Here is a 24726-nt window from a genome sequence, read left to right as displayed (position 1 = left end):
CCGCTGGTCAGTCGAGACTGAAACCGTCCCTGAGCTTCTTTTTGTCTGGTCTTTTGTGAGGTTCACCTTTGCGGGTCGGTCATGATTGAATTGAATTGACTGAGTGATTGAGTATTCGTGCTCGTCAAACTCACCCTGAGTACCTCCTCCTCCTCCTCTTCTTCTTTTTTCTCCCCCTCCTTCTCTGCTTCCATACCTTGCTGGCTTTCTCATTCCTCTTGCCCGGGATCTACTTCCCTTGCAATCCCCCAGTCCTCGACCTGATCTCCCTATTTCGCAGGCCCCAGGTGCTAACAGAAACCGGCGCCGCTACTTCAATGGAATATGGGTCCTGATCAGCATGCTCAATTGGATGGCTTCAGTCTTTTCCTTCCCTTCCCCTCGCGCGTGGCGGTAATCTTACTGGCTGGTATGCTAATTATTCAATATTAATTGTTCTCTTATCTTCAACCCTGTTCGATCGTTGTTAATTGTTCCTGACAGGGTTCTGGGGATGGGGTGCCAATCTGCAGTATCTCTCAAAAGCGAATATTGTAGGTTAATCCCCCCCCCCTCTCATTCTATCCTATTCCTTCCTTCTCATGACATCTTGTCTAATATCCTCCAGGACGTTCCCTCTCTCATTCGATACCCCCACCGCCAGTCAGCTAGCCATCCACCTCATTACATCTCCGCCTACCGCTTAGCTACTCTCCTGACCATCCCTCTCGTGATATCACTTCTCATCTTCTGGCCCTTCACCCACGGTTCCAGACAACGTGTCGAGTCGTTGGATTACATCCCGCAATCATACTTCTTCATTGCCGCGATTATTCTGATTCAGCCCTTCATACGGGTCGCGCGCTCAGGCCGATTCCGCCTGTTTACTACTTTGAAGCGCATCTGTGTTGGTGGATTGGCGCAGCCCCAAGATGGCAAGTTTGGGGACATTCTCCTGGCTGATGCCTTGACAAGCTACTCGAAAGTTCTAGGAGATCTGGTTGTCTCCTTCTGCATGTTCTTCACCGGGGATCTGGGCAGTACATCGAAACCGAATCGTAAATGTGGGAACGACTACCTGATTCCACTTGTCATCTCCATTCCCAGTATGATCCGCCTACGTCAGTGTCTCATCGAATACTTCCGTGTATGGCAAGGCGGTCACAAGAATGGGAACACGGGAGGCCAACATCTGGCTAACGCATTGAAATACGCTACCGCATTTCCCGTCATCATGCTCACGGCAAAATTGAGGAACTATAACCCCCTGGAGTTCTATGGATTCAGCGAGACCGGTCTCTCACGACTTTTGTAAGCATCTCTAATCGCCTGAGCCGCAGACCGACTAGTTGGAGGCTAATCTTCGTGCGTCACTAGGTTTCTCTGCACTCTGACCAACTCCGCATATTCATTCTACTGGGACGTCACCAAGGATTGGGACCTGACCCTTCTGTCGCCGTTGCGCGACAGTCCAGAGTATCCGTTTGGCCTTCGTCGCCACCGGTTCTTCGCTGATCGTCAGTACTACGTTGCCGTTGGCATCGACTTCGTCATCCGCTTCTCGTGGCTCGCGAGATATGTGCCAGGTCTCGGCTGGCTAAGTGACACGGAATTCGGAATTTTTGTCCTCATGTTTCTCGAGGTCGCACGCCGATGGATGTGGATCTTCCTACGCATAGAGACCGAGTGGAGTGAGTTCCCTGCTTTCACCACGTTTTCTTTTCTTTGTGTGACGCACGGCTAACCTTGCGACACGACAGTCAGGAACAGCCGCGGCCCAGCTCCGGATGATATTCTGCTCGGCGAGTTCAGCGGTAAGCTGGATGCGGACTGATTTATCCGGCGTAGACGCTTTCTAGATCGTCTTCGCCTCGTATATATTGTATATCTATAGACGTTTTCTAAGTTTTGAATCTTCCACCCGTTCCCGAGTCGTAGTCTTGATTTCTTTGTCTCTGCGGCCCGCATACCCGCATCAGGATACCATGTGATTGTCTTGTTCTCCCATGTTAGAATACAGCACGTGATGCCTTCCATTCTCAAAATTGTTATCGTAAGGTGAAAATCAACTGCCGCAGAGGCAGTCAGGTGACGCCATTACCAACCCGCAGTAGAAAGGCATGGTAAACCCCTCCCGAATCCACAGATGACTAGTATGGGAATGGTCGGACGTTCTCCAAATACCTGCCAACTCCCGCGGGCAATTGAGTACGGGGCGGTACGCCGAGAGGATATGCAATGGTTACTTCATCAGGATTTGCTATTAGACAATTCCACTATGTTCGAGAATATAAGCTTTATACCAGACACAACAGAAGTGAAAAAATGCCGCGTGACTTGAAGAACAGGGTAATATAAAAGATGCACACAGAAATGGGTAAAGGGCTGAACTGAGATTTCTAGAACTAGAATGGAAGATGCGCGTTGAGAAGAATTAGGGCAGTAGTTTCGAACATTCAGCCATCCAGTTTGGGACACAGATCAGTCCCGATTTTGAGGCGGATGACTATCGAAGAGATCTTCCAAATATGCGCTGGGAGTTCTTCCCGCTGGCGGGGAAGCTAGATTCAGCGTGCTCGTCGAAGCTTCGGCGTGAGACCTTCTGGCGTTGCGACGAGGAGGGGTATCCTGCTGATCGTGATACTGGGGCAGACCCGGGGACTCAGGGGGACTGGAGCCGGATCGGGTCGGGACGTAGCCCTGCGCTTGAGGACCCCCAAGCCCCGTCAGGTCGGCAGCTGAGTAACGCGCATCTTGAGTGCGGACATTGTTTCCCACATTGTTGGCATTGTAGTAGCCCGCCGGGAGGTAGCTCGAACGGCGGTTTCCGCTGCCGTGTTGCATTCCGGCGGTCGGTGAGAAGAAGAGCCCGCTGTTGGCACTGGGGCCCTTGGAGGTTCGGTGCTGTCGGTGGCTGTGATGGCTGTGACGGTGATGCTGGTGAGTAAGCTTGTCGAGGGCGACGCCAGGGCCCGCGGAAGAGGACCTCCTAGTGCGCGACTTTCTTCTCTTCGAACGCAGAAGGCCCTTCGATTCGGACGAGCGCGTCATTGCGGCTTGGCGCACAGAACGATTCACAGACCATGCAACTATGCCGCGCCATGCTAGGATTGCAAGCCCAATAGCTCCCAGAACTGCTCCCACGGCGATGAACAGGGTACCCTCCGGGATGTTGGACTTTTGCATATATGGCGCATCTGCAGTTGGTGGCACAGTGACGACGGGGTAACCATCTGTTGAGGAGGACGAGGATGCCGATGTCGACGTGGATGAGGTATCTGTACCAGTTGATGTCGTCGAGGCCGATGTCGTGGAGCTGCTCTTCGACGAGCTAGTAGTAGTGCTTGTCGACGACGACGACGATGATGTTGTAGTCGATTCTGCTGTCGAGCTCACACTTGTGGTGGTTGTAGTATTATCATCCGTGGTCACATCTTGGGCTACGGATATTTGAGCAACAAGCATAACAAACAACACAAGAAGTAGAGTGAAAGAAGGCCGGTGGGCTCTCCCAATGCCCTTAAACAGAGCAACCATGATTGTGGGTGGTAATCGCAAACTGCTAAGAGGTAGATCTTCAATAGGGTGCGATGTCGATAAGTGCGTTGAATGGCTAGCGCAGAACGTAACTGGGCATAGCCACAGCAAGCATATGAGAACGAACGTTCCTGCAGACTGAGCCCATCAACAGCGGCTGTCTCCAAAGACACGACGGGGATGAGGGTGAGCACTATCAGGCGAGTCTCCACCCAGCAGAAGAGGGTCCAAGATCAGCAAAGAAGCGAACAAGATCAGATCGTCAGCAGTCTTAACGAACGACTATGCAGAGACTAGACAGTAATATCAAAAAAGAGCCATGCTGAGTAGCGAAAGTCAAGGAATATGGGCAAGCGAGTGGGCGCGGTAAGAATTCACGATACACAAGTGCAACGACAACGGACGATAACACATAATCAGCAGAGAAAAGAAGAGGCAATAGGAATACGGGGGGGGGGGGCTGTGGTGTGGGTGGGCTGCCCCGTGTTCGGCCGTCTGGACCGGCGTCCCTCCCTGCCTTACTCAGACTATCACGTGATGGAGATACAGGTGCTATTTATGGCCATTCATGAATCGGCGGGTAATTGATTTGAGTAAGTAGGAGTAGGGGCCCTTCTGATGCTCTAGCAAGACCAGGGGACGAAAAGCCCAAGTATCAATTGGTTATCAAATTGAGCTGAACCGTAATCGCATCTTGACCTCCAAATGCCCGCATTCCATCCAGTCACGTGGCTATTATCGATAACATCCAGATCCAGGGACATGCACCCAAATATAGCATACATCGCACTCCGTACAGCATCATGACTTATCGCATAGAGAAGATGAAACGCCAGCATACAAATATGCATGAATTTCAAAACCAAAATATACTGTGCTTAAAAGGACAAAATCAAAAAGCTAGACACGTTCAAGCAAAGTCTTCCGCAAGAGATCAAGAACAAATCATTGCTGTTTCTTCTGCACACTGGCGGAGATGTCCTTCTCAAACGCCGCGTACGGAACCTCGAGGCTCAGGAGAGCACTGAGGCCAACATATAAGATCAGAAGACAGAAAAAGGAAGCCATCAGCCCCATAATGATGCCTGTTTGCTGTCAGATGGGAGTGGTTCATGGCCTGGGGTACTCTACACATACCTGGAGTGAAATAGTGGTATTCGCGGAAAAGAGTCTTGTTTGAGGGGGCATCATCCCCAAGACCATGTGCCAAGAAGTCCCGCTTCAAATCCATGTGGAGGGGGTCCTGGTAGGAAGCATCCTCAGATTGGTAAACACCGGTTTCAGAGCTCAGTGTCTCCCTAGGCGAAGTGATGTAGAGAACAGTGTACTTCTTGGAATCCGGTAGCCGTTCGATGATGTCGGAAAGAAGGCCATCTGTCAAAGCTGTTAGTACCGTGTTTCGGGAGAGAATCAAGGTGAGATTGCTTGGATACAGACCATTATCTGAAAGCTGGAGGCGGCGATCAGTTCCCTGTGGAAGTACAGGGAAGTCGAGGCGGATCACACGGGGCTCAGCGCCAAAGTCGGGTGAGTAAATACCAGCTAAGAGAAAGAGAGTTAGCCCGGGTTGTCCTGTGCAGCTTGCCCAGATCCAGGTGCTTACAGGAGGCGTCAATGATGGTGGATTGAGCTCCACACTCCGCTTCTATAAGTTCTTGCACCTTCCTTGCTTCTAGAACTCCAACGACTTCGTTTATGATTGTCCTCGAGCGGATGGTGTGATCCTTTCCAGTCAATTTCGCGCCGAGGCGGGGTGCGGACTTGAGTGTAGAGAAGTCGTTGCTGTGGACGCCGGGTTGGGAAGCAATAACATAATAGTCGGAAGGACAACCAGAAAGCTTCCAGGAGAGATCCTCCAGTAGCGAAGAAGCAGTCTTAAGCTGTGCTGAGGCAGAAAGATTCCTAAGGGAGCTGTTAGCTGACTCGTTTCTCGGATACTGAAGGTTCGCCTGCGCGCAATGTTGGTTGTGCATACTCCGAGGTCGACGCTAGAAAAAAGGGAGAAGTATCGTGGAATGCGCTGGTTGTAGTCGCTCCCAGAGCGAGCAATGATAGAGCTCCCAAGCGCATGATGGTTGGGTGAGTATAGTTATCCAAATAGATGCAGTGCTCTTCGGAAGGGCCCCAGGTGAATGAATGATGTTAGAGCCAGGTGTGATGGCCCGCCGGCTCGGAGGCGGTCGACTTCGGCACGGGCACTATTTAGCCTCCTTTACAAGTTAGATGCCGGGCTCTAGATCGCAATTTTCCCCCACGGAAATATCGCATGGTCACTCCGCTGCGCAAGTTTTGAAAGATTGAGATCGGTTTTCTTTTTTTTCATTTCGCTATACATTATCAATATTCTTTGGACTGCCACACCCATTGCCACCCACGACAATGGGTCCTCAAGCCAAAAGAAGAAAGGTCGCCAGCAAAGTCGAGGAGATCAACTTCGACGCTGCTGACCGCGAATCGTTTCTTACAGGCTTTCGCAAGCGGAAGCAACAAAGAATCAAACATGCACAAGAAGTGGCAATCAAGAAAGCGAAAGAGATGAAGAGAGAGGAGCGCAAGAGGGTAAGGATTACTATGCTTGTGTGTAATCGCCGTGGAAGGCCGCTCAACCAAGGCTAATTGCAACGCCTACTCAGATTCGGGAAGAACGCACTGCTGGCTTCCAACGTGCAATCGAAGAACATCAGAGACAGCTCAAAAAGCTGCAGGCAGCGGAAGAGGGCAGCGATGGATCTGATCAGGACAGCCAGGACGAGGATGTTGAGGATCAGGATTGGGAGGGGTTCACGGAACCCCCCGCCGTCGACTACGAAGCTGAATATATCGACGAAGACAAATATACGACGGTGACGGTAGAGGAAATGGATACTTCCAAAGAAGGACTTTTGCGATCAGCGATCGACGAATCAGACATTGAAAACGAAGAATCGGAGGCAGGCTCCAAAGCAACTGCCGATCCCAACCCCTCTGCCGAACAAAGCAAGATGCGAAAGGCGGACAACAAGCCCAAGAAGAAGAAGAAAAAGTTCCGTTACGAAAGCAAGGAAGAGCGCAAGGTAACCAGAATGAAGGAGCGCGCATCTAAATCGAGGAAGGCAAACGCCCGACGCGAGCGATCGTGAGTGGACTTGACTTGAGTTTAATCAACAAATGGTGATAATGCACATGGACACTCCTATTAAATATACTCTATGTACCTTCTGGCAACGATGAAATGTTTGACGTCGAGTGGAAGAATAGACAAGGTTGCGAGGACGAGCGGAAAACCGGTTGATGGGAACAATAACAAAGCCAGCTAGATGACAAGACGGACAGAGACTGCCAAAGCCGCTTCCTGCCGACAGGAACGAAAAAAATCAGGCTGTGGTGTGCAGGGATAGAAAGCTAAAAGGATAGTATATGTAGGAAAAAAAGCTGGGGCCCCCTGTTGCCGGTATTCTGCGCCACCCTGGCCTTTAGACATTGCTAATGGAGACCTCGAGCTCGTGGAGATCCTTCTGCAGCTCGGCGTACTTCTTAGCCATCTCCTCATACTTGCTCTCCCATTGGTCGCGAGACGCTTCGAGGGCCTGCACCTTGCGCTCGTAGTGACCAGCCTTGACGTCGGTTTGGCGGAGCCTTGAGAAGTACCAAGGTAGTCAGCATCAACCTCCCCTCATCTATATAGGCAAAGGGTGTGGGTAGTACATACTTCTCGTTCGTCTCGCGCAAGTTCTTGTCGGCATCCTCGGCCTCCTCTTCCAGAAGCTGGAGACGTCTCTGGAGAGCTTCGTTCTGAGTATCGTGCTGAGCACCCTGGTTGGCAGCGTCCTTGGCCTCCTTAAGGGCAGTCTCAAGCTTCTCCACCTCACCCTCCAGAAGCTGGTTCCGGTGGTTGAGGGATGTAATTTCCTGCTCCTTGGCCAAGTTCTCCTGCTCCAACGTCTTCACCTTGGTCTTGAGTTCTTCGACCTTCTCCTGAGCCTCCTCAGCCTCCAGGCGGAGGTTGTTCATTCTCTAGACCAGCCAAGGTCAGTGTGCATCTCAGGAAAGTTTATTTTGCTTTTTTCCATTTATGAGAACTATCCTGCAGCAGAAATATGCAGGATCAAGATTTTGAGGCAAGGACGATAGGTGGTGTGCATGTGGACATTTGGGGCAGCAGCTTGTAAGCTACCCCGCCAACAGGGGGGGTAAGAGGGGGACAGGTTGACACTCACCTCCTTAATCTTATCCATTTTAAGTAAGTTATTTGCAACGAGGAAATATGTACGAAGTGGAAGAGAGTAGGATGTAAGCAGCAACAACAGGCTTTCGCTCAGCGACAAACCAGGGAAAGAGGACAGAGAAGTGATTGATGCAAGAAGATAGTTTGGACAGATGGGAATAATAGGGAGGAAAGAAAGGGAAGTGGAGGAGGAGGCCTTAAGGTAAGGTTGACTTTCTGGCCTGGCGCTGGCGGTCAGCCGCTAGCACAACTAGCGGGTTGGGTCTTAGCCGATCTGGTATAGGGGCCGTGGCTGACGGGCAGGCGACCGTAGAACCACGGTGTGGCTTTCCCCTTTCACCAGCCCCGTCTCCACGGGCAACCGCCTCGCAAACACCCTTTCTCACCTCCTCCTCCCCCCCCCCATCCTGGCTGTTCGTCATGTCCGCGTCTAGAACCACTTCGACTGCTCGACAGCCATCTCTTGCCCCAGACTCGTTGCTGGCAAGGGTCTTCGTATTCGACACTTGACAGATTCACACCGATCCGGGTTCTCGCCTTTGAATGCGCTGTCGTGACTCGTAAGCCGCCGCCATGTTGGCTCTTCGCGACCAAGAGAACCTGGTGCATAATCACCAAACGGTCGCCGCATCAAAACCCATGAATCAGGGCTTGAGACACCTACAGCCGAAGACACCCGGAGCGCGAGCACCCAAAACGCCCTTCAAGATTCCATTGAACGACGAAAATGATCCGCTGGCTTTCGGAAAAAAGACTGTCAAGGGAGCAGGTAAACAGAAGGAAAGCATCAAAGATGCCTTTATGACCCCACTAGGTATGGTAGAGATGCTTTATCCCTACAACAGAAGCTGATCCATGTACTGATATGACGCGTTTTGTTTCCAGCTGACCCCCGTCAACGCGCCCCCTTGGGCATGAAAACCACCAATGCCAAAGCTAGAGGCCTACAGACCCCCGCCCCGCCCGGAGGCACCGCAAAGCCAGAGAAGTCTCTCAAAAGGGGGTCGACCCAGAGGGTGAAGAAGTTCTCCCCTTTCATCGAACAGGCGCAGCCAGAAACACACACCAAGCATATGCAGGATGACGTTCCCGATATTGAGTACATGCCGCCCAAGCCTAAAGGTTGGTTACTCACTTACTAGTACCAATCTATGGTATCTAACAGCAGCAGATCTTCCGGACTACCCTGAGGAAATTACCTACGATACCACGTTCCCTCAATTTCAAGGGAGGAACCTTGCACGCGGGTTGGAAAGCGTGTATGGGGCTGATAATGAAATCGGACCTGATGGATTGACTAGAAGAGAGCGCAAATTCCAGAAAGATTCGGCAGCCTGTGACAAACTAATCGATGATATGATCCTGAAGCAGGTTGAGAGTATCAGTTTCGAAGAGCCGTCTGAAACAGAACAACTGGAGGAGCCTGCTGTGGAAGAGACGGTGAACCGCCGTGTCGGAACCCGCCGTACCAGAGCGACTGCGGGCCTTACCAAAAGCACCAGCAATGTTTCCACCGTACGTGCTCGTGATGCCGCTACCGCCCTCTCGGGGACATACCGATCGGTTCCCCGCACCCGATCAGCTGCTTTGGCCAAACCAAGGGCAAGGATTGCCACGTCCTTGTTTCCTACCAAAACGCCCCGAGCCCAGGACAACCCGTCAAGCATGCATCACACCGCAGCTGAAGCCAATTCCAAAACGACTCTGGGGTACACTCGAGGCCGCGAGGTATCATCTAAGATGAGTAGCAGAACAGCTACCCCCGTCGAGCAGGACCTGGCCCCGAAGGGCATTTTATCTCCAGAGACTTACTTGCATCCTTCTGGCACGTTGTCTTTGGCCGATGGACTTCCCATCTTGGTTGCTGAAGAGGACCTTCCAGTTTACAATGAAGATGTGGAAGCTCAGGATTTTCAATTGACGCTGTGAGAGCAGATTAGCATAATGGAACAAAGGCCTACATTCCAAGGAGAGGCTTCGGTGTCTGGGTGGGTTTATTATTGTTTCGGTGGGTGCACGGTGTTTCAGATGGTGCTTGCTTTTGGTCCGTCTGCTTTCTACTCTGTGGTTGATGCGATTCTATTGTTGAACAAACCATGGTGGGCAAATAATCCACGTGCAGACCGCAGCGTGGAAGGTTTCCAGGGGCGTTTTGTATGAAGTGATTTGATGATTATGATTACATGCAGCATTTAGCTTATGAGACTTTTTTATGACGCGGGGAAATGGGAGCTAAAGAGATCGACAGGCCAGGCCTTTAAGTTACTGAGTACGAGTAGCATGTACATAGTAGCATTAGGTGCATCCAGCATGCATCGACTTAAGTAATCTTTATGTACAGTAACTGACTACTGCACATACTAAAAAAAAAGTATGTACAGTAATGTTATCTGAATGGGCACGGTATCCTCGGAATCAGTCGTCATCAGATGATGGAGAAGCACTTTGAGTGGCCACGACACCCATTACTAAGAATACGATGCGGCTGGTTATTCGCCTGGCAGCGTTTCAGCAGGGTGTGACGGTGTGTGTGACGGTGTGTGCTTACCGTGGATGCATAGGTCTGGGTCCCGAACCTCAATCTCCATCGGATTTCCCTGCCGGGCGCATAATTGGAGCAATAATAATAATAATAATAATAATAATAATAAATAGTTACCTAGTATTGGTAGTGTACCTTGACCAGGAGCTTGCAACAGTCTAGCCTCACCAAAGACATTAGATTAGACCTTAGAAGACCACCAGCCTCTTCTCACCGCTTCTCTCTCTCTTTCTCATTCTCTTTCACCCTTGCGAACAGCCCTAGAACAACTGACGAAGCACTAGACCCAAATGAAGTCAAGCTATCTTTGGCGTAACTTAGGCACTGTACATGTTGTACTCCGTACCTGGAGCTTCTATCCATACATCTGACTATTGTTGTTCAACAATTGGTAACTACCAAGCAGAACCATCTTTAAGCATAGCTTATGGCTACCAATTGGTGAAAGACCAATTTAAGAATTGTTTTGACGTGTAATGTAGAGACGCACGTACACAATCTGTACCATATGGAGTCGAGTGATAAATTGGAATGAAAGGGATCCGATGCTGCTCCTCCCCAATCTAGCAATCCATCCACATCCACTCCCGCTGCCGTCCAGGCACTCGCCGCTCTCCCTCCCTCTTTTTCCATCCTTCCCTTTCGTCCTCTTCCTCTTTCCACCTCTTTTCTTTCCCTTCCCCCCCCCCCCCCCCCCCCCCCCCCCCCCCCCCTCCCCTCCTCTCTTCTCTCTTCTCTCTCAATTCCCCCTCATCCTGTCAATTCGTCTCCTCCGTCATGACGGTTGTACATCCAGAGTCCCTTGAGGACTTCGAGTACATCGAAACTCCTCCCGCCTCGTGCATCACTCCCGCTGATGACTGTGGTGTGCGGACGACCTCCGTGAGTCGCTTTGCTGTCTCCCTTCTTTTATCCTCTGGCAATTCTTGTTCTTCTCATTCCAATGAGACCTCAGAGCCGTGGAAATCAAACACTGACTGTCAATGGTTTCCCTGTTACCTAGTACCCGGCCATTAAAAATGCCCCTGTACCGGCCGATTCCTCCGGCAGCGATAGCTTCTCCAACACTCTGTTGTTCGCCCTCTTGTTGCTGATCCCATGGTACTTCGCTCGCCAAGTTGGCGGTGGTTTCTACACCACCATCTTCTTTGCTATCTTCACCACTATCCCCATTCTCATGGCCTTTTGGTCTGTAGCTTCTTCCATCTCTCCCCGCAAGAACGAAAAGGCCAAGTATGCCGGTCGCCCCGTCGAGTACTACCTCAGCTTCCACAGCGAGCATGATCGCGCTGCCTATCGTGGCAAGAGCAAGATTCCCATGGAGGTTTTCTATGAAAAGTACTTCAACGGTGAGGTGGACTTCAAGTGTGACGCCCTGGAAGCCCTCGAGTTCCGTCACGACTGGGCCAATTTCCGTTTCACCATGGGTCTCTTCAAGCATTTCCTCTTCGGTTTCATTCCTGAGATGATCATGCACACTCGTTCCCAGGGTAAGTGACCAGGCGTCATTTGATTTTCGGGGAAACTAGGTTGCTGACTGTAGATGCGTCAATCAGATGAGGAACAGGTTCGTGACCACTACGATCGTGGCGATGACTTCTATGCTTGGTTCCTGGGTCCTCGCATGATTTACACCTCTGGAATCATCAGCGATATCAACCGTGAGGAGACTCTTGAGGAGCTTCAGGACAACAAGCTGGCTGTGGTGTGTGAAAAGATTGGCATTCAACCCGGTGACACCGTCCTCGACCTCGGTTGCGGTTGGGGTACTCTGGCCAAATATGCTTCGGTTCACTATGGCGCTCAGGTCACTGGTATCACCCTCGGTCGTAACCAGACTGCTTGGGGTAACAAGGGTCTTCGCAATGCTGGTGTTGAGGAATCTCAGAGCCGTATCCTGTGCCTCGATTACCGTGACGCCCCCCGGGTGGACGGAGGTTACAAGAAGATCACCTGCTTGGAAATGGCTGAGCATGTCGGCGTTCGTCACTTCACTACTTTCTTGTCTCAGGTCTACGAAATGTTGGATGATGACGGTGTCTTCTTCCTTCAGATTGCTGGTCTGCGTAAGTCCTGGCAGTATGAGGATCTGATCTGGGGTCTTTTCATGAACAAGTACATCTTCCCCGGAGCCGACGCTAGCACCCCCCTTGGTTTTGTCGTTGATCGACTGGAGGCTGCCGGATTTGAGATCAAGGCTGTCGACACCATTGGCGTCCACTACTCTGCCACCCTTTGGCGCTGGTACCGGAACTGGATGGGTAACCGTGACAAGGTCGAGGCCAAGTACGGAAAGAGATGGTTCAAGGTTCGTGACTCTCCTCAATGATCACCACCGCACATGACTGACCAGCGTTTGCAGATCTGGGAGTACTTCTTGGCTTACTCTACCATCACCTCTCGCCAGGGTGGAGCTACCTGCTGGCAGCTTACTCTTGTCAAGAACATCAACTCCACTCACCGTGTCGAGGGCATTAATCGTCAGTTCGGTCTCACCGGCGCCCGCCAGTCCGCTATCGACAATGTTGGCCACGGTGTTGTCCCCAGCGCTCACGTGCCTAAGAAGGCTTGAAGGGGTACTCCAACACTTATGCTGTAGGCCCTTCTGGTGCCTCGACTTGACATATTTCCTGTTTTCTGGTTGTTGAAGACGCAGAGTTTGAATGACCTGGCGAAAATGGATATGGTCGCATGGATTTTCTTCAAGGTGGAGACCTAAGGAATAATGAGGTGAAGAAATGAAAATGGTTTGGAGATTGATAAGGGTTCTGTTTATGAAACACGAATGTGTGGGCGGGGTTCACAGAAATGACGAACTTAGTTACGTACAATGATTCTGATTTATATAACCAGTCTGGCTCAGACAGAGTCTGTGTGATTCAAGTCAGAACAGCATGTATTAATGAGACACAAATGAATGCGACTGTGGTTGTAAGACGGATATTGACTTCTTCAAATCTGTAAGCGTCGAAGGCTTAGTTGTAACATTCGGGAAACGAAATTCTTATTTACATTGCTCGAAACGCCAGATGGCGGTATGTGTAGTCATGAATCATACAATGCTTTCGCCAATGAAGGCGAAAGTCTAGATCAAAAGGGCCATCCTCCATGCTCGCGGGCGTTTCTCAGTCTAGTCGTTTATACAGCTTCGCCTTGCTGCCTCCCGCACCCGAGCAGCAAGACGCCGCGGCCGCTGCTTCCGGGTGAAGAGTTGACTTGTTGAAGGCCTGAGATGACTGCGGCACATCGACGGCGGGGTTCTTGGTGAAGAAGCCGTCGGGACGCAGCATGACGCTGATACGTTCCATGGGCATGACGGGGAAGTCCTCAATGCGGGGGTTGTGGGTCAGTCCGAATGCTACGGAAGGATGGCATGTTAGTCCATTGTACAGTACTTTCTCAAGGTGGTGCGATACACATGGGAGGGGGAACTTACTATGCCAGAGAACCACGTCCTCATCCTCGGTTGGATCGTTTCTCTTGACCCATGCCTCTACGCCGTCTGCGCGGTGGCTTTGGTTCGTGAACTCGCCTGCCGCGTAAAGCTCCTCGTCCCGGTACTTTGTGACCCAGATGGGCCGTGTAGCGAATTCAGCCCGTTGATGTCCGATCGAGTTCTTGCTTTGGATCAGCATTTGGCTGGGTGCGGCGTGGAGCTTGTATGCCACGGGCTTGTAAGTGATAGGGTTGATGCTGCTGTCATTGCGAATTTTGAAAACTCGGCTTCGGCTGATATCAAGATCTGCGGCGCTGGACTTGCTGATGACAGTTTGCTGAGTAGTGTATCCCACAAAATAGGGGTTCTGGTCATCCTCGGGTAAGGGGACACTGTCCTCATAGAAGACGGTATTCTTGAAGCCGTCGAGGGCGGGATCAACCCGGAACGAGAACATATGTTGATGGTAGGGAGCCATAACACCGGGGCCAACATTTGTACCCCATCTAACAGTCTTGCCGTCTTCGTTATCAAACGGTACCGTAGACAGAATGCCTGTAGCACGGACTTCAAGTTCGATGTTGGCCGCCTGATCGAATATGTAGGCGAAGATGTATTCATAGTTAGCAACAGTGCAGATCATCTGCATAACAAGCTGACGATTGCGGACAACCGTTGCCGCATTAGTTCTGTAGTTGGTGTGCTTATGTTGAATACCGTTGTCCTGTTCGTGCATGCAGATAATGTTCTTTAACAGGACTGGGTTGCCCTTGGAGTCGGCTCGGTAGCCATCAAAGTATTTGATGTGGCCCAAGCAGTCGCAGCCGAGCGAGAGCTGATTGGCGTTGAGACCGAAACCAACATCGCCAACATCGAAGGCCTGCTTGCGGTGATAAGGGGCGCGAGGGTCTATGCGGATCAGATTAGCGATAATTTTGAACAGGTACGTTGGGGTTAAATCCCACCTCCATAGGGCACCGTCATCTCCGAGACCGAGAGACGGTAGAAAACACTGCGATTGTCATATGTGACATTGTACAGAACCATACCCTCCCGGTTGTTGAAGCCGACCCTGAAACGCCACTTTTGCCAGTAAACAAAGTTGCCGTCCACGTTGAAAGAGGGACCTTCTGGTTGCTGGACAATGTAAGGTCTGAGATCCGTGCGAACAGGCTCATCAAGGAGATCGTGAGCATATTGCACAGCCTTGACAGGCTTCCAAGGCTGCGTCTCAGTGAATGAATGATCATCGCCTCCTGGTAGATAGTCCATGCGGATCAATTCGTGGGTAAAGGCGTCGAAGACGGGAGAGAACTTGCATGGCAGGGAGTAGTGGTTATTTTGAGGGTGGTCGACTTCCATCATGTACATGAAGCATTGGAACATCCGACGTGTCTCAGTCTGGTTCTCAGTGCCGTACATCCATGGATCATTGCACACAGCCATTCCCGGGGGCAATTTAAGCTTCGCGATCTCTGCCTGCACAGCCGGGTGCTTCATGCAGACTTCTTCAATCACAGCAAGTTCATCGATATCGACGGGAGGCTGTATGCACATCAATGTCAGTGCTCAATACAAAGATTATCGTAAATGATGATGCGCATACCTGAACGGTCTTGGGGAGCACTTTAGTCGAGACAATTGACGCGGTGTCAGCATTGATGAGCGCCTTGCAACATTGAAGAGTATCGAGGCGATGAAAGTATGAGTATAGGAGGCGGGTGGGCTTGCGCGGTAGGGGCTGTCCTAGACGTTCGGCTTCAATGTATGGGACAACCTCATGCTTGATGGGTTCGTGAACATCGATCCGATTGTAGCGAAGCTTGACACCAGCGAAAGCATTTTCCAAAACTCGAACCGCTAGTCTGATTTCTCGAGGAGTGACTGGATCGAAGGGATGAGGGCCACTCGATGCACTCAATCGAGGGCTAGGTTCAGTTGCGAGAGACATCTTGGGGTTGTATTAAGGAACCAGAAGAAAAGTACTGGTTTGACCATTGAGGGAGGGAGGAGGAGGATATTGAAGGGCCTTTAAGTAGTTCCAAAGGTTCTTTTTCCACATTTCGCAAGCAGCAGCAGCAATAGTTGTAGTAGCGTTGAGTTGATCCAGAGCTTCCACATTAAGGAGATTGAAGATTATTGACCATGGGAGAGTCTGGATGGACTTGCCTAAAGCGGAAAGTAGGCTGGGGGTAGTGGGGGGAAGTGGGGGGAAGCGTTCATCTCGCCGATGAAACATCATCCTTCAATCGCTCTTCTTGCTTCTCTTTCGCTCTCCCCACCGCGGCTATTCCAGCTACTCATAGACTGCGAGGATGAGCATCATCATCATCATACACGGCAATTTCATTAGTCACACGGTATGGTTTCTCGTACCTGGCATGATGCTCTTCGGAGCCCGAGGGGTGCGAGAATTTCCAGAGGCGATAAGAAATGTTCGTCCCACTCTTTCCTTTATCTGGCGCTCTTATCAGTCTACTTACTGACTACGTAACTACACCCAGTCTACAACCAGTATACTCCGTACTAACGTTACTACGGGAAATCAAAAGAGCCGACGCCACTATCTTCGTCTGGTGATGAGTAGCGTCAATTCTCCCTGAGCAGGCTGTACTCCGCTGTACTTACGCAGTACTAGGTACCTTCTGTACTGTACTGTCCACCCAGTAGTCACGGGTCTCCCTTGGCAATCCCAAGAGGGGAAAGCCCAGGCGATAACGTGGGCGCATCACTTACCCTTTCCAGTTTAGTGCCATCAAGGAAATCCATCTCCGCCGTGTCATCAATCCATAACTAACTCAACTCACTACTCTTGCTCACTGTCACCCCCTCGCCACTTTCGATCAGTATCTGAATCTGAAGATACTAGCCTCGATGCTACCTGCATTGGTTAGATCTTGTGCCTCAAAGAGCGAGTCCATACGAGTATTTGATACGTGCTTGTGGGGATTCTCTCCCTGCTAAATCAATCGGACCAGTTCTGACATAGAACTTGTACAACATTCATTTACTCAGTACACCGCCAAAGCTCAGCGTTTCATTCCTATCGGTCCTCGGGTTTTCGCCCATGCTAGCCTCATAATGTGGGACGACACTATGACTGGAGACCGACCACTACCTCACGCGGCTGCAAACCCAATGGAGGCACAATTTCAGGTCGTTAGTAAGAGGAGATGCAGGAGAGAGGGCGGGAAATGGACACGCACTGGCTGTCTGACATGTAAACGTCGCCGGAAAAGATGTGACGAATCTAAGCCTGGGTATGTCTAGTGGTCGATTACCTTCCTTGTCACTGACTGAACTCGTTTATCAGATGTCGTAGCTGTGCTAGATTAGGGCTACAGTGTGAGGGATATGGCTCAATATGGGCAGAGCCCTTGAACCCGTCAGCACAGGTCTTCAGTCAAACAAAACCAACAAAGCGCAGGAGACTTAGCACATCGTCTTCCATTTCCTCATCCTCCTTGGGACGAGCAAGTGCGAGCTCCCCATGCTCAAGCTCCTTATGGCTACATTACCAACCAACTACCCCTACCACATTCTCAGATTCCGGTGATAGCGATACGTGTTTATCGAACGTCGATGACACTATGGATGAGGTTGACCAGATGCCAGCACATACCACTGCCGAGAATGGTGGCCTCTCTATAATGACACTCACACCCTGTAAATCCCTCAGTCATCTTTCGCACTCAGAAACGCACTATCTTCAATACCACATGGAGCTCGGCTCCAAGTTACTCGCAAACCTTGAGAGCGCCGACAACCCTTTGCGGTCTCTGATCATTCCTCGGGCCCTATCATCTTCGCTCCTTATGAAAGCCTTATGCGCAGTATCAGCGACGCATTGTGCGAATCGAATAGCTGCCCATTCAGAAGCCCAAACTGCTGCTACAATGTATTACATTCAAACCCTGAATGGGCTGCAATCTGTGCTCTCAGAGTATCCCACTGGAAGATTTCCTGATGAAGCTATTCTCGCGGTGGCTTTACTCTGCAAATACGAGATTGTCCGTGGAAGCGTTAAGCAGTGGGTCGCGCATCTGAATGCTCTTCAGAAGCTAGTCATTGCACGGGGTGGGTTTGGGGCTTTGAATCATGATACCCGAGAGTTCCTGATGGGCTTGTATGTCGTCAGTCTCATGGAGAAAAAGGCCATACTGACAAAAAAGAATAGCTACATTTATGCTCATAACGTTGCTAAAATCAGCAATCGCAAGCAAATCACCTCCAGCATGCTTGATATGGAGGACGTCAGGATCACCAAGCTCGATATATACATTGGCTACGCGGAAGATCTTGTCAAACTCTGCGCGAGGATCGCTGATCTACCTTCCCTGAGCCATGACCCTGTAGCTTTGGGAATCGAGATTCATGCAATGTGAGCCGCCTACTTCTCTATAGCCTCTCCCCACCCGTCATACTTTCGACCCCACAGACGTGCATATATAGCTGATACATACCCCCAGTGATACCCTACTGCATGATTGGACGCATCAGGACATAAGGTACATCATTCCCGAGGGCATCACAGAAATGAACCTCTGTCGCCTCCGCATGGTCGCAAATTGTTTCCGCGATGCGGCATACATCTACCTCCATTCAATACTGGAGAAGATGAGCAAGGGTATGAAAACCATCTTCACTGCAGGCCCTTGGTCAGCTTTGATCACTATGACGAGGTCGGATGCCCTGCAGATGCTTCTGGACAGGATCCGAACGGCCTCACCCCTCGATGCCCACTGCGAATATTCGGCGCTCACATTTCCTTTGCTCATCGCGGGCTGCGAGATCAGGGTACCCGATGATAAAGAGCTTATCATGACATGCTTGAGTAGCCTTGAGGTCAACTTCGGGATTGGGAATGTTAAACGAGCGAAGGAGATGCTACAAGCTCTATGGGCTATGGAAGGAGTGCATTGGCTGGACTTGCTGGATCAATTACAGTGGGATCTCATACTCGCTTGATATGGGATTAGAGAGGGTATGGACCTCCGGAGGCGGAGAGGTATGCCCATAATGAACAATTTTATGAGTCCAAGGCATATACGATTATCTTTTAGCCAGGTGATAGAATGATGATGGGCGACGACGCCAAAGTTTGAATCACCAGCACGATTGTTATATTTGGCTAGAATTGTAAGGGTATCTTCATGTCGTCGTGGCGTAAGTACAGGACAAAGATGGTCGAAGCGCCAAAGAGGCCCAAACTCAACTAATGGGCGTCATAAAAAGCCAGATGCTTCACTCAATGGTCAATCTGAAAGGTCTGTGCACGATGCTTCGTAACGGATTTGTAAAGTGAGATCAGCTCAATCCCATATTCACCTCGTCGCCTAGCCCCAATTCTCGCTCTGCCCGTTCGGTTCCTCCTGCCGCTCGGGCAGCCCATCGATCCAGCTGATCCTGCGCTCGAGTGATTTCCTTTTCTCGGAGGCTACCGTCTGGTCCCTGGCTGCTGCTGTAACTGGCGGTGCCGGAATAGTTGGACAGTTTTCGAGAGTGGGAGATGTTAATCGGCCTGGAAGGGGCTCTCCCGGATGGTGGTGGATTGGTACTATTGGCAGACGTTATTCTTCCAAGATCAACGGAGGAGTTGTTGGTGGAGGTTGGTGGAGCAGAGGAGAAGCTGCTGTTCTTGATGTCGCTTACACTCTTCGTGCTCCCGAACCATTGGCGTCTCCGTGACTTGGAGGAGGTCGAGGGGGCCAGGCTATCGGTATCGCATCCACCGCTACTATCCGCCGGATGCGCATCCACGGTGCCGGTTGGTTTCTTTTTCTGTTTCTCTGCCTCCAAAGCTTGGGACAGACCGGATGTCACTGCTGTAGATGTGCCCTCGGCTGCTGCAGAAGGCACTTCAACGAGTTCAGCGTCGCGACACCATTTCCGACGACGGGTGTATCGGTCCCAGCCGTCCTGGCCACGGCGACCCTCATTCCACTGCAGAAAATTAGCTAGACTGCCTGGGTTGGAATCGAGTCCAAGGAACCAAACTTGCCTTGTTGTCGTAGTAGATCCACCCCCCGCCGTCAGAGGACTTGGCATCGGAGTGTCCATTTTGGTCATCGGCCCCTTCGATATGCCACTCGCTGCCATCTACCCACCGCCACTGTGCATTCCCACTTTGAACGCCAGGCAGCTCAAATTCGTCCTTTGCAGGTACCGGATTCAGATGCTCGTCGGTCCAAGCAGCACGCTCGGAGGGGAAGAGAGAGTAAGTCCACCCAATGCCCAGCCAGCGACGCTGGTTCTCATAGATGATGAATGTGAATCGGACGCCGGAGGAATCCCCGCGGCGTCTCGTGGCGATGTTCACCGCATGCCCGTGACTTTGCATTCCGGCCGATAATGTCTTTTCCACATCCGACGAGAAAGACAGTCCAGTAATCATGGAACAGATTTTGCGGATGGTCAATGAACGCCATAAAATGACTCGACAGACCCTTGCCGGTCGGGAGTGATAGGTGATGAGAATAGTGCCAAAAATCATGACTACACGACGAGTGGTGATCAAATACAATGGCGGGAGGGTTAAAGCAATCCAGAGAGGCGTCACAAATAAGATCCGGAAGAAGAGAGTAGTAAGAGCTGGCCGGGTGGTGGCAGATGTAGCCGTCCTTTGCGTTGATAAGAATTCGGTCAGCTCCACGAGGGGTTCCAGCAGTATGTTGCACCGAGTTGTGAATGTCCTCAGAGTTTCGACAATCTCATCTAGGGTCTCGTTGCCATGAGGAGAGCTGTCAGATATGGCTCTTTGATGGCTCTGTTTCTCAGCAATGTGAGCCCTAGAGGACAAGGGCGAGTATCGTCTCCAGTACATGCCCAGAATGAGTCCGACCACCAGCAAGAGTGGCCCTGTCCACAAGATGATGACCTCGCCATAGAGGACCAGGGTCCAAAACACGGCCACAAGTAAGAAGCTCTGCCATCCGTCCCCAGTTGTCCATGTGAGCAAGCCCACGAGCTTATTTAAGGGTAGAATAAAGGGGTGCGAATAAGCCAAAGCGCGGGTTATCTGAGGCGGAGTGGCGACTAAAAGAGGGGACTTGCGGTGTACAATTATACTTGAGCGTTGTCTCGAGGTTAATGATGAGCCGGAGATGGTAGTAGGAGAGAAAGCAGCGACCGTCGGAGGCTGAGAGTCAGCATGGTCCTGCGCAGAAGAAGATGACGGGGCCATGGAATCTATCCACGGAAGTTCTTCTATCCCAGCATATCAGTATTTGGTGAACGGCCGACACGAGAGGGATATAACGAGGACTCTTTGAGGAGCGTTGAGGATGCGTTGAATGTCTTACATACCGAGTGCTGCCATCCAACAACAGAGACGTCATATGCATTCGCCAAGGGCATTGCGGGCGGTGAGCGGAGAAGAAAGTGAGGAGGTCGCAAGGACGAGCAAGTACGGCGAAGTAGAAGAGGAAGAGGAAGGAGGCGGGTGGGGGGGGGAGAAGAAATAGGAGAAGAGAAGGGACAGGCGAGAAGCTCCAGCAGGGGCGGTAGGTAGAATTAGTATTCAGTAAGTGGAAAGCCGATCCATCATTCTTCAAATTGCGGGGAAAGCACACAAGAAGAAGTTCGAATTGAAGCCTTTTTCCAAATAATGCGAAGTCGTAGTCCATATGTTGGTTGTCTGGTCGGGAACATGTGACAGGGACTTCTGACCGAGCGATTGTACGGGGTACTGTATCACTGTAACTATGAGCCGTATTGTACTGTAACATACCAGACGTCACCAGCACTTCCAGCACTTCCCCGGTTCGGACTAAAACCAACCGCCGAAATTTTCCCTCTCTGTCTGTTTCCATTGCCATCCAAACCTGGCTCAAACTCCCCTTCAGCCAGACCAGACAACGAATTCTCACCTCAATCCCCCCCACGAGTGCTCCCTCCACTAGATCGGCTTTTATCACTACGCATCATGGTACGTGGTCGGCCAAGTTTTGTTTTCCCCTTGCTCTCCTGATATTATTCTGTTTCCAGACTGACATTTCCCGCTCTTCGCTATCTTCTAGGCCCATCGCATCGTCACCCAAGTTGTCGTTACGGGCGCCCGCGTCTTCGGTCGCGCCTTCGCCGAAGCCTACAAGCAAGCTCAGGCCTCCTCCAAGTACGCTGCCCAGACAGGCAAGAAAGTGGGCGGCGGGGCCACTCCTGGGTTGACCCTCGACGAAGCCTGCAAGATCCTCAATGTCAAACCCCCACAGGGTGGTGAGGCCAACCTGGAGCAGGTGATGGAGCGCTTCAAGAAATTGTTCGACATGAACGATCCTCAGAAGGGCGGAAGCTTTTACCTCCAGAGCAAGATTCTTCGTGCCCGTGAGCGGTTAGAGATGGAGGTCCGACAAGCAGAGCGCCATGCCGCCCAGGAGAAGGAACTGCAGGAGGGCTGGAAGCCCAAGGTGTATAAGGATCGGTGAAAAGCTTAAAGCTACTACAATGGGAAGCTTCAACATCTCGAATCAGCCCTCTCTCCTCCCGGTTCCCTCCGCCCCACGCGTTCGATCGGTTCCGAGGCCAGTAAAAGAAGGCTTGATCATGCCAATCGTCCTCAACTGAGCGGTCTTGAGACTTTGCAGACCTACTCCGACTCCTCTCTCCGCTTCCGAGGTGTCTGTTTTTTCTTCGCAGCATAGCATGGCGTTTTTGGTGAATCCAAGGTTTTTTTTTGGATTGGAAGACTTGTTCTAGATTCCCTCGATTTCGTTGACGTGTCGCGCCCACCCGTGTCGGACCCAGCACTTGAGTGACAGAAGGGTACTGCTGTTACTGAAGCCAAACCTTTCAGACGGACAACTGTTACCTCTCGATGCATCGGGTCCGAAACGATATTTGTTGTGTACATTATTTGAAGAGGTGGGACTTCAAGCCGACAGGGTCAGAGTGGTCCTTGCTCGCCTCGTATGCTTTTTGTTCCTCTTTTGTTGATTCTCCCCTCCTGTACTTCGAGCGCTGAAAGGCGATGGCTTATGTGGCTGTAATTCGACCATCCACAACGTGCATATGTATAAATAAGATCCATGCTTTGTTCCTGTCTCTCAGTCCAGCAACGTTGCAAGAAACATAGACCTCACGGCTTTACTGTAGTCTTTAGTGCGATTTACCTACTCTCAGTAACCCCCAGGAGGTGTATTAAGTATGTACGACCCATGAGATCAGGGACAATTCTCCGGGGTTGTGGGTTGTGTCGGAAATGTTTGCCTGCCCCCTCCCTCCCGTCCCCGCGTCGGCGCCTTCTTATCTCCGCAACGTATTTTTCCATCTTCCCCTCACTTGGTTATTTCAGGCTATATAAATTCCCAGAGTTTTGACACTGCACTTCCTTTTCTTTCCTCCAACTTTCTCACCAATCTCTACCATTAGAGGATAAGACAGACACGAAGGAACGAAAGGAACGAAGAAGCAATGGGTCGCCCTTCGACACCCCTCTCGACGCATCTGCCGCCCCTGATCATGGGCACGGCGACATTCAACTCCCAATATAACCACGACCCGTACGCACTCCCGACCACCGAGCTGGTCCATCGCGCTCTCACCAACGGCGTGCGCGCCTTCGACACGTCGCCATACTACGGCCCGGCCGAGGAGCTCCTCGGGCGGGCGCTGGCCAGCGAGGCCGTCCGCGCCGCATTCCCGCGCCACAGCTACCAGATCCTCACCAAGGTGGGCCGGATCGCCTCCTCGTCGTTCGACTACTCGCCGCGGTGGATCCGCCGCAGCATCCGCCGGAGTCTGCGGCGGCTGCACACCGACTACCTCGACGCGGTGTACTGCCACGACGTCGAGTTCGTGTCGCGCGCCGAGGCGCTGGAGGCGGTGCGCGAGCTGCGCCGCATCCGCGACACCGAGGGCACCATCCGCTACGTCGGCATCTCGGGCTACCCGGTCGACGTGCTGTGCGAGATCGCCGAGCTGGTGCTGCGCGAGACCGGCGAGCCCCTGGATCTCGTGCAGTCGTACGCCAACTTCACCCTGCAGAACACCCGGCTCCGCAGTCAGGGCTTGCCGAGGCTGGTGGCCGCCGGCGTGGACGTGGTGCCCAATGCGTCGCCGCTGGGTATGGGTCTGTTGAGGAGGGACGGCGTCCCCATTGGGAGCATGGGGGATTTCCACCCCGCCCCGGATGGATTGCGGAATGCCGTCCTGACAGCGGGCGCGTGGGCGAACACCCAGGAGGCGGAGAAGTTGGAAGTCATCGCCATTAGGTTCGCATTGGAGGCATGGTTGCGCGACGGGGCTCAGGTTGGCGCGATGGGGCCGCCTCTTGCGCGGGCCCCTACCGCTGACTCTGGTTTGGTCTCTGTGGCTTCTAATGGGACTGGAGAGCGACTGGGCGTCAGCGTGATGGGCGTCAGCAATGTGAATGAGTTGGATGAGACGCTGAGCGTGTGGCGAAGTATTCTTGATGGACTGGAGAATGGTCAAGACAAGCAGCAGCAGCAGCAGCAGCAGAAGCAGGAGCAGACCCCGTCGGACTGGTCCCAGGATCGTCGGCACCGCATCGCATCTCTGACGCAGCGGATCCAAGCTATCCTCGGCCCGGACTGGGTGGACTACACGTGGGCCAGCCCAGGACCTGACTTCGTCAATACTCTGCCTGCTGATCACCTGGCATCTCTTGAGAAAGCTGAAGATACTGCTGCGGAGGCTAATTAGTCGGGGCGATGGAAACCATTCTGCGACGCCGCCTGTCGAGACAGCGATTTGGTCTTCTCATCAGATTCACGATAGTGATTCTGATGGAAACTAATCGGTCTGCCCGGCTGCCACGCATTCCCCATCCGACAGGGGCTTCGGGCGGGTTGCCTACATGTATCCTTCATGAATTCGAACGATAATCTGAAATGGCTCATGGTGTATCTGCCGCCTTTCCACTTGCATATTCAAGTGACCAAATCTTGGACAGGTCTTTCTAGATTCCTTTGCAAGCCCTGGTCCACATCTCCTTCAACCCGCAGCATCCTCCCCAAGGACTCGCATGTAGCGCTTCCTTGATGAGAAAGAGGTGGGAAAGGAGTGTGTAGA

The 24726-nt window shown here is 51.8% G+C and overlaps 12 protein-coding genes across 12 annotated transcripts; 7 read left to right on the top strand and 5 right to left on the bottom strand.

The window, feature by feature from the left end:
- Positions 1-29: 29 nt before the first annotated feature.
- On the top strand, positions 30-1897 carry BO95DRAFT_447645 (EXS domain-containing protein). The gene is made up of 5 exons (XM_025587675.1): positions 30-409; positions 484-533; positions 608-1290; positions 1357-1670; positions 1740-1897. The coding sequence occupies exons 1-5, from the start codon at positions 325-327 to the stop codon at positions 1811-1813; spliced, it is 1206 nt and encodes a 401-aa protein (XP_025437243.1). The 5' UTR covers positions 30-324; the 3' UTR covers positions 1814-1897.
- A 341-nt stretch (positions 1898-2238) lies between these two features.
- On the bottom strand, positions 2239-3652 carry BO95DRAFT_293102 (uncharacterized protein). Its single transcript, XM_025581725.1, has one exon. It carries the CDS (start codon positions 3514-3516, stop codon positions 2461-2463), a length of 1056 nt encoding a protein of 351 aa, XP_025437242.1. The 5' UTR covers positions 3517-3652; the 3' UTR covers positions 2239-2460.
- Positions 3653-4115: 463 nt separating this feature from the next.
- BO95DRAFT_477045 (Ac45/VOA1 transmembrane domain-containing protein) lies at positions 4116-5586 on the bottom strand (the record flags this gene model as incomplete). Its single annotated transcript, XM_025589965.1, has 5 exons — positions 4116-4601; positions 4654-4890; positions 4954-5058; positions 5120-5418; positions 5492-5586. The coding sequence occupies 5 exons, from the start codon at positions 5584-5586 to the stop codon at positions 4462-4464; spliced, it is 876 nt and encodes a 291-aa protein (XP_025437241.1). The 3' UTR covers positions 4116-4461.
- Positions 5587-5895: 309 nt separating this feature from the next.
- Positions 5896-6635, top strand: BO95DRAFT_436435 (rRNA-processing protein RRP17; the record flags this gene model as incomplete). The annotated part of the gene is made up of 2 exons (XM_025585233.1): positions 5896-6075; positions 6114-6635. 2 exons carry the CDS (start codon positions 5896-5898, stop codon positions 6633-6635), a joined length of 702 nt encoding a protein of 233 aa, XP_025437240.1.
- BO95DRAFT_447642 (tropomyosin) lies at positions 6493-7844 on the bottom strand. Its single transcript, XM_025587674.1, has 2 exons — positions 7205-7844; positions 6493-7131 (listed from the first exon to the last, which is right to left on the bottom strand). The coding sequence occupies exons 1-2, from the start codon at positions 7504-7506 to the stop codon at positions 6969-6971; spliced, it is 465 nt and encodes a 154-aa protein (XP_025437239.1). The 5' UTR covers positions 7507-7844; the 3' UTR covers positions 6493-6968.
- A 261-nt stretch (positions 7845-8105) lies between these two features.
- On the top strand, positions 8106-9970 carry BO95DRAFT_447641 (uncharacterized protein). The gene is made up of 3 exons (XM_025587673.1): positions 8106-8534; positions 8606-8842; positions 8892-9970. The coding sequence occupies exons 1-3, from the start codon at positions 8294-8296 to the stop codon at positions 9647-9649; spliced, it is 1236 nt and encodes a 411-aa protein (XP_025437238.1). The 5' UTR covers positions 8106-8293; the 3' UTR covers positions 9650-9970.
- A 998-nt stretch (positions 9971-10968) lies between these two features.
- BO95DRAFT_447639 (putative cyclopropane-fatty-acyl-phospholipid synthase) lies at positions 10969-13207 on the top strand. Its single transcript, XM_025587672.1, has 4 exons — positions 10969-11144; positions 11266-11752; positions 11819-12570; positions 12625-13207. The coding sequence occupies exons 1-4, from the start codon at positions 11040-11042 to the stop codon at positions 12832-12834; spliced, it is 1554 nt and encodes a 517-aa protein (XP_025437237.1). The 5' UTR covers positions 10969-11039; the 3' UTR covers positions 12835-13207.
- On the bottom strand, positions 12988-15792 carry BO95DRAFT_447638 (amine oxidase). The gene is made up of 4 exons (XM_025587671.1): positions 15305-15792; positions 14664-15243; positions 13699-14607; positions 12988-13620 (listed from the first exon to the last, which is right to left on the bottom strand). The coding sequence occupies exons 1-4, from the start codon at positions 15647-15649 to the stop codon at positions 13388-13390; spliced, it is 2067 nt and encodes a 688-aa protein (XP_025437236.1). The 5' UTR covers positions 15650-15792; the 3' UTR covers positions 12988-13387.
- A 1044-nt stretch (positions 15793-16836) lies between these two features.
- On the top strand, positions 16837-18666 carry BO95DRAFT_374844 (Zn(II)2Cys6 transcription factor; the record flags this gene model as incomplete). Its single annotated transcript, XM_025583119.1, has 3 exons — positions 16837-16958; positions 17012-18079; positions 18168-18666. 3 exons carry the CDS (start codon positions 16837-16839, stop codon positions 18664-18666), a joined length of 1689 nt encoding a protein of 562 aa, XP_025437235.1.
- Positions 18667-18791: 125 nt separating this feature from the next.
- Positions 18792-21269, bottom strand: BO95DRAFT_447636 (PEX28-32 family peroxisomal membrane protein). Its single transcript, XM_025587670.1, has 3 exons — positions 21004-21269; positions 19700-20904; positions 18792-19641 (listed from the first exon to the last, which is right to left on the bottom strand). Exons 2-3 carry the CDS (start codon positions 20879-20881, stop codon positions 19006-19008), a joined length of 1818 nt encoding a protein of 605 aa, XP_025437234.1. The 5' UTR covers positions 20882-20904; positions 21004-21269; the 3' UTR covers positions 18792-19005.
- Positions 21270-21510: 241 nt separating this feature from the next.
- On the top strand, positions 21511-22121 carry BO95DRAFT_424192 (import motor complex subunit PAM16; the record flags this gene model as incomplete). Its single annotated transcript, XM_025584662.1, has 2 exons — positions 21511-21625; positions 21717-22121. The coding sequence occupies exons 1-2, from the start codon at positions 21623-21625 to the stop codon at positions 22119-22121; spliced, it is 408 nt and encodes a 135-aa protein (XP_025437233.1). The 5' UTR covers positions 21511-21622.
- An 823-nt stretch (positions 22122-22944) lies between these two features.
- BO95DRAFT_292869 (D-arabinose 1-dehydrogenase (NAD(P)(+)) ARA2) lies at positions 22945-24599 on the top strand. Its single transcript, XM_025581724.1, has one exon. The coding sequence runs from the start codon at positions 23107-23109 to the stop codon at positions 24355-24357; it is 1251 nt and encodes a 416-aa protein (XP_025437232.1). The 5' UTR covers positions 22945-23106; the 3' UTR covers positions 24358-24599.
- Positions 24600-24726: the final 127 nt, after the last annotated feature.

This window comes from Aspergillus brunneoviolaceus (genome assembly GCF_003184695.1).
Source record: "Aspergillus brunneoviolaceus CBS 621.78 unplaced genomic scaffold BO95scaffold_93, whole genome shotgun sequence".
NCBI lineage: Eukaryota > Fungi > Ascomycota > Eurotiomycetes > Eurotiales > Aspergillaceae > Aspergillus > Aspergillus brunneoviolaceus.
This window is presented reverse-complemented; position numbering and strand designations above follow the sequence as displayed.

What these genes read in the sequence shown, in the direction of transcription:
- BO95DRAFT_447645 (XM_025587675.1), top strand. Translation starts at nt 325, where the DNA reads ATGGGTCCTGATCAGCATGCTCAATTGGATGGCTTCAGTCTTTTCCTT. An exon ending in GGCGGTAATCTTACTGGCTG is followed by an intron (nt 410 to 483) that starts GTATGCTAATTA and finishes TGTTCCTGACAG; the next exon opens with GGTTCTGGGGATGGGGTGCC. An exon ending in ACGCATAGAGACCGAGTGGA is followed by an intron (nt 1,671 to 1,739) that starts GTGAGTTCCCTG and finishes GCGACACGACAG; the next exon opens with TCAGGAACAGCCGCGGCCCA.
- BO95DRAFT_293102 (XM_025581725.1), bottom strand. Translation starts at nt 3,516, where the DNA reads ATGGTTGCTCTGTTTAAGGGCATTGGGAGAGCCCACCGGCCTTCTTTC.
- BO95DRAFT_447642 (XM_025587674.1), bottom strand. Translation starts at nt 7,506, where the DNA reads ATGAACAACCTCCGCCTGGAGGCTGAGGAGGCTCAGGAGAAGGTCGAA. An exon ending in TTGCGCGAGACGAACGAGAA is followed by an intron (nt 7,132 to 7,204) that starts GTATGTACTACC and finishes GTACTTCTCAAG; the next exon opens with GCTCCGCCAAACCGACGTCA.
- BO95DRAFT_447641 (XM_025587673.1), top strand. Translation starts at nt 8,294, where the DNA reads ATGTTGGCTCTTCGCGACCAAGAGAACCTGGTGCATAATCACCAAACG. An exon ending in TGCCTTTATGACCCCACTAG is followed by an intron (nt 8,535 to 8,605) that starts GTATGGTAGAGA and finishes TTTTGTTTCCAG; the next exon opens with CTGACCCCCGTCAACGCGCC. An exon ending in CATGCCGCCCAAGCCTAAAG is followed by an intron (nt 8,843 to 8,891) that starts GTTGGTTACTCA and finishes TAACAGCAGCAG; the next exon opens with ATCTTCCGGACTACCCTGAG.
- BO95DRAFT_447639 (XM_025587672.1), top strand. Translation starts at nt 11,040, where the DNA reads ATGACGGTTGTACATCCAGAGTCCCTTGAGGACTTCGAGTACATCGAA. An exon ending in GTGGTGTGCGGACGACCTCC is followed by an intron (nt 11,145 to 11,265) that starts GTGAGTCGCTTT and finishes CCTGTTACCTAG; the next exon opens with TACCCGGCCATTAAAAATGC. An exon ending in CATGCACACTCGTTCCCAGG is followed by an intron (nt 11,753 to 11,818) that starts GTAAGTGACCAG and finishes TGCGTCAATCAG; the next exon opens with ATGAGGAACAGGTTCGTGAC.
- BO95DRAFT_447638 (XM_025587671.1), bottom strand. Translation starts at nt 15,649, where the DNA reads ATGTCTCTCGCAACTGAACCTAGCCCTCGATTGAGTGCATCGAGTGGC. An exon ending in TGCTCCCCAAGACCGTTCAG is followed by an intron (nt 15,244 to 15,304) that starts GTATGCGCATCA and finishes ATGTGCATACAG; the next exon opens with CCTCCCGTCGATATCGATGA. An exon ending in GGACGTGGTTCTCTGGCATA is followed by an intron (nt 13,621 to 13,698) that starts GTAAGTTCCCCC and finishes ATCCTTCCGTAG; the next exon opens with CATTCGGACTGACCCACAAC.
- BO95DRAFT_447636 (XM_025587670.1), bottom strand. Translation starts at nt 20,881, where the DNA reads ATGGCCCCGTCATCTTCTTCTGCGCAGGACCATGCTGACTCTCAGCCT. An exon ending in GGATCTACTACGACAACAAG is followed by an intron (nt 19,642 to 19,699) that starts GCAAGTTTGGTT and finishes AATTTTCTGCAG; the next exon opens with TGGAATGAGGGTCGCCGTGG.
- BO95DRAFT_292869 (XM_025581724.1), top strand. Translation starts at nt 23,107, where the DNA reads ATGGGTCGCCCTTCGACACCCCTCTCGACGCATCTGCCGCCCCTGATC.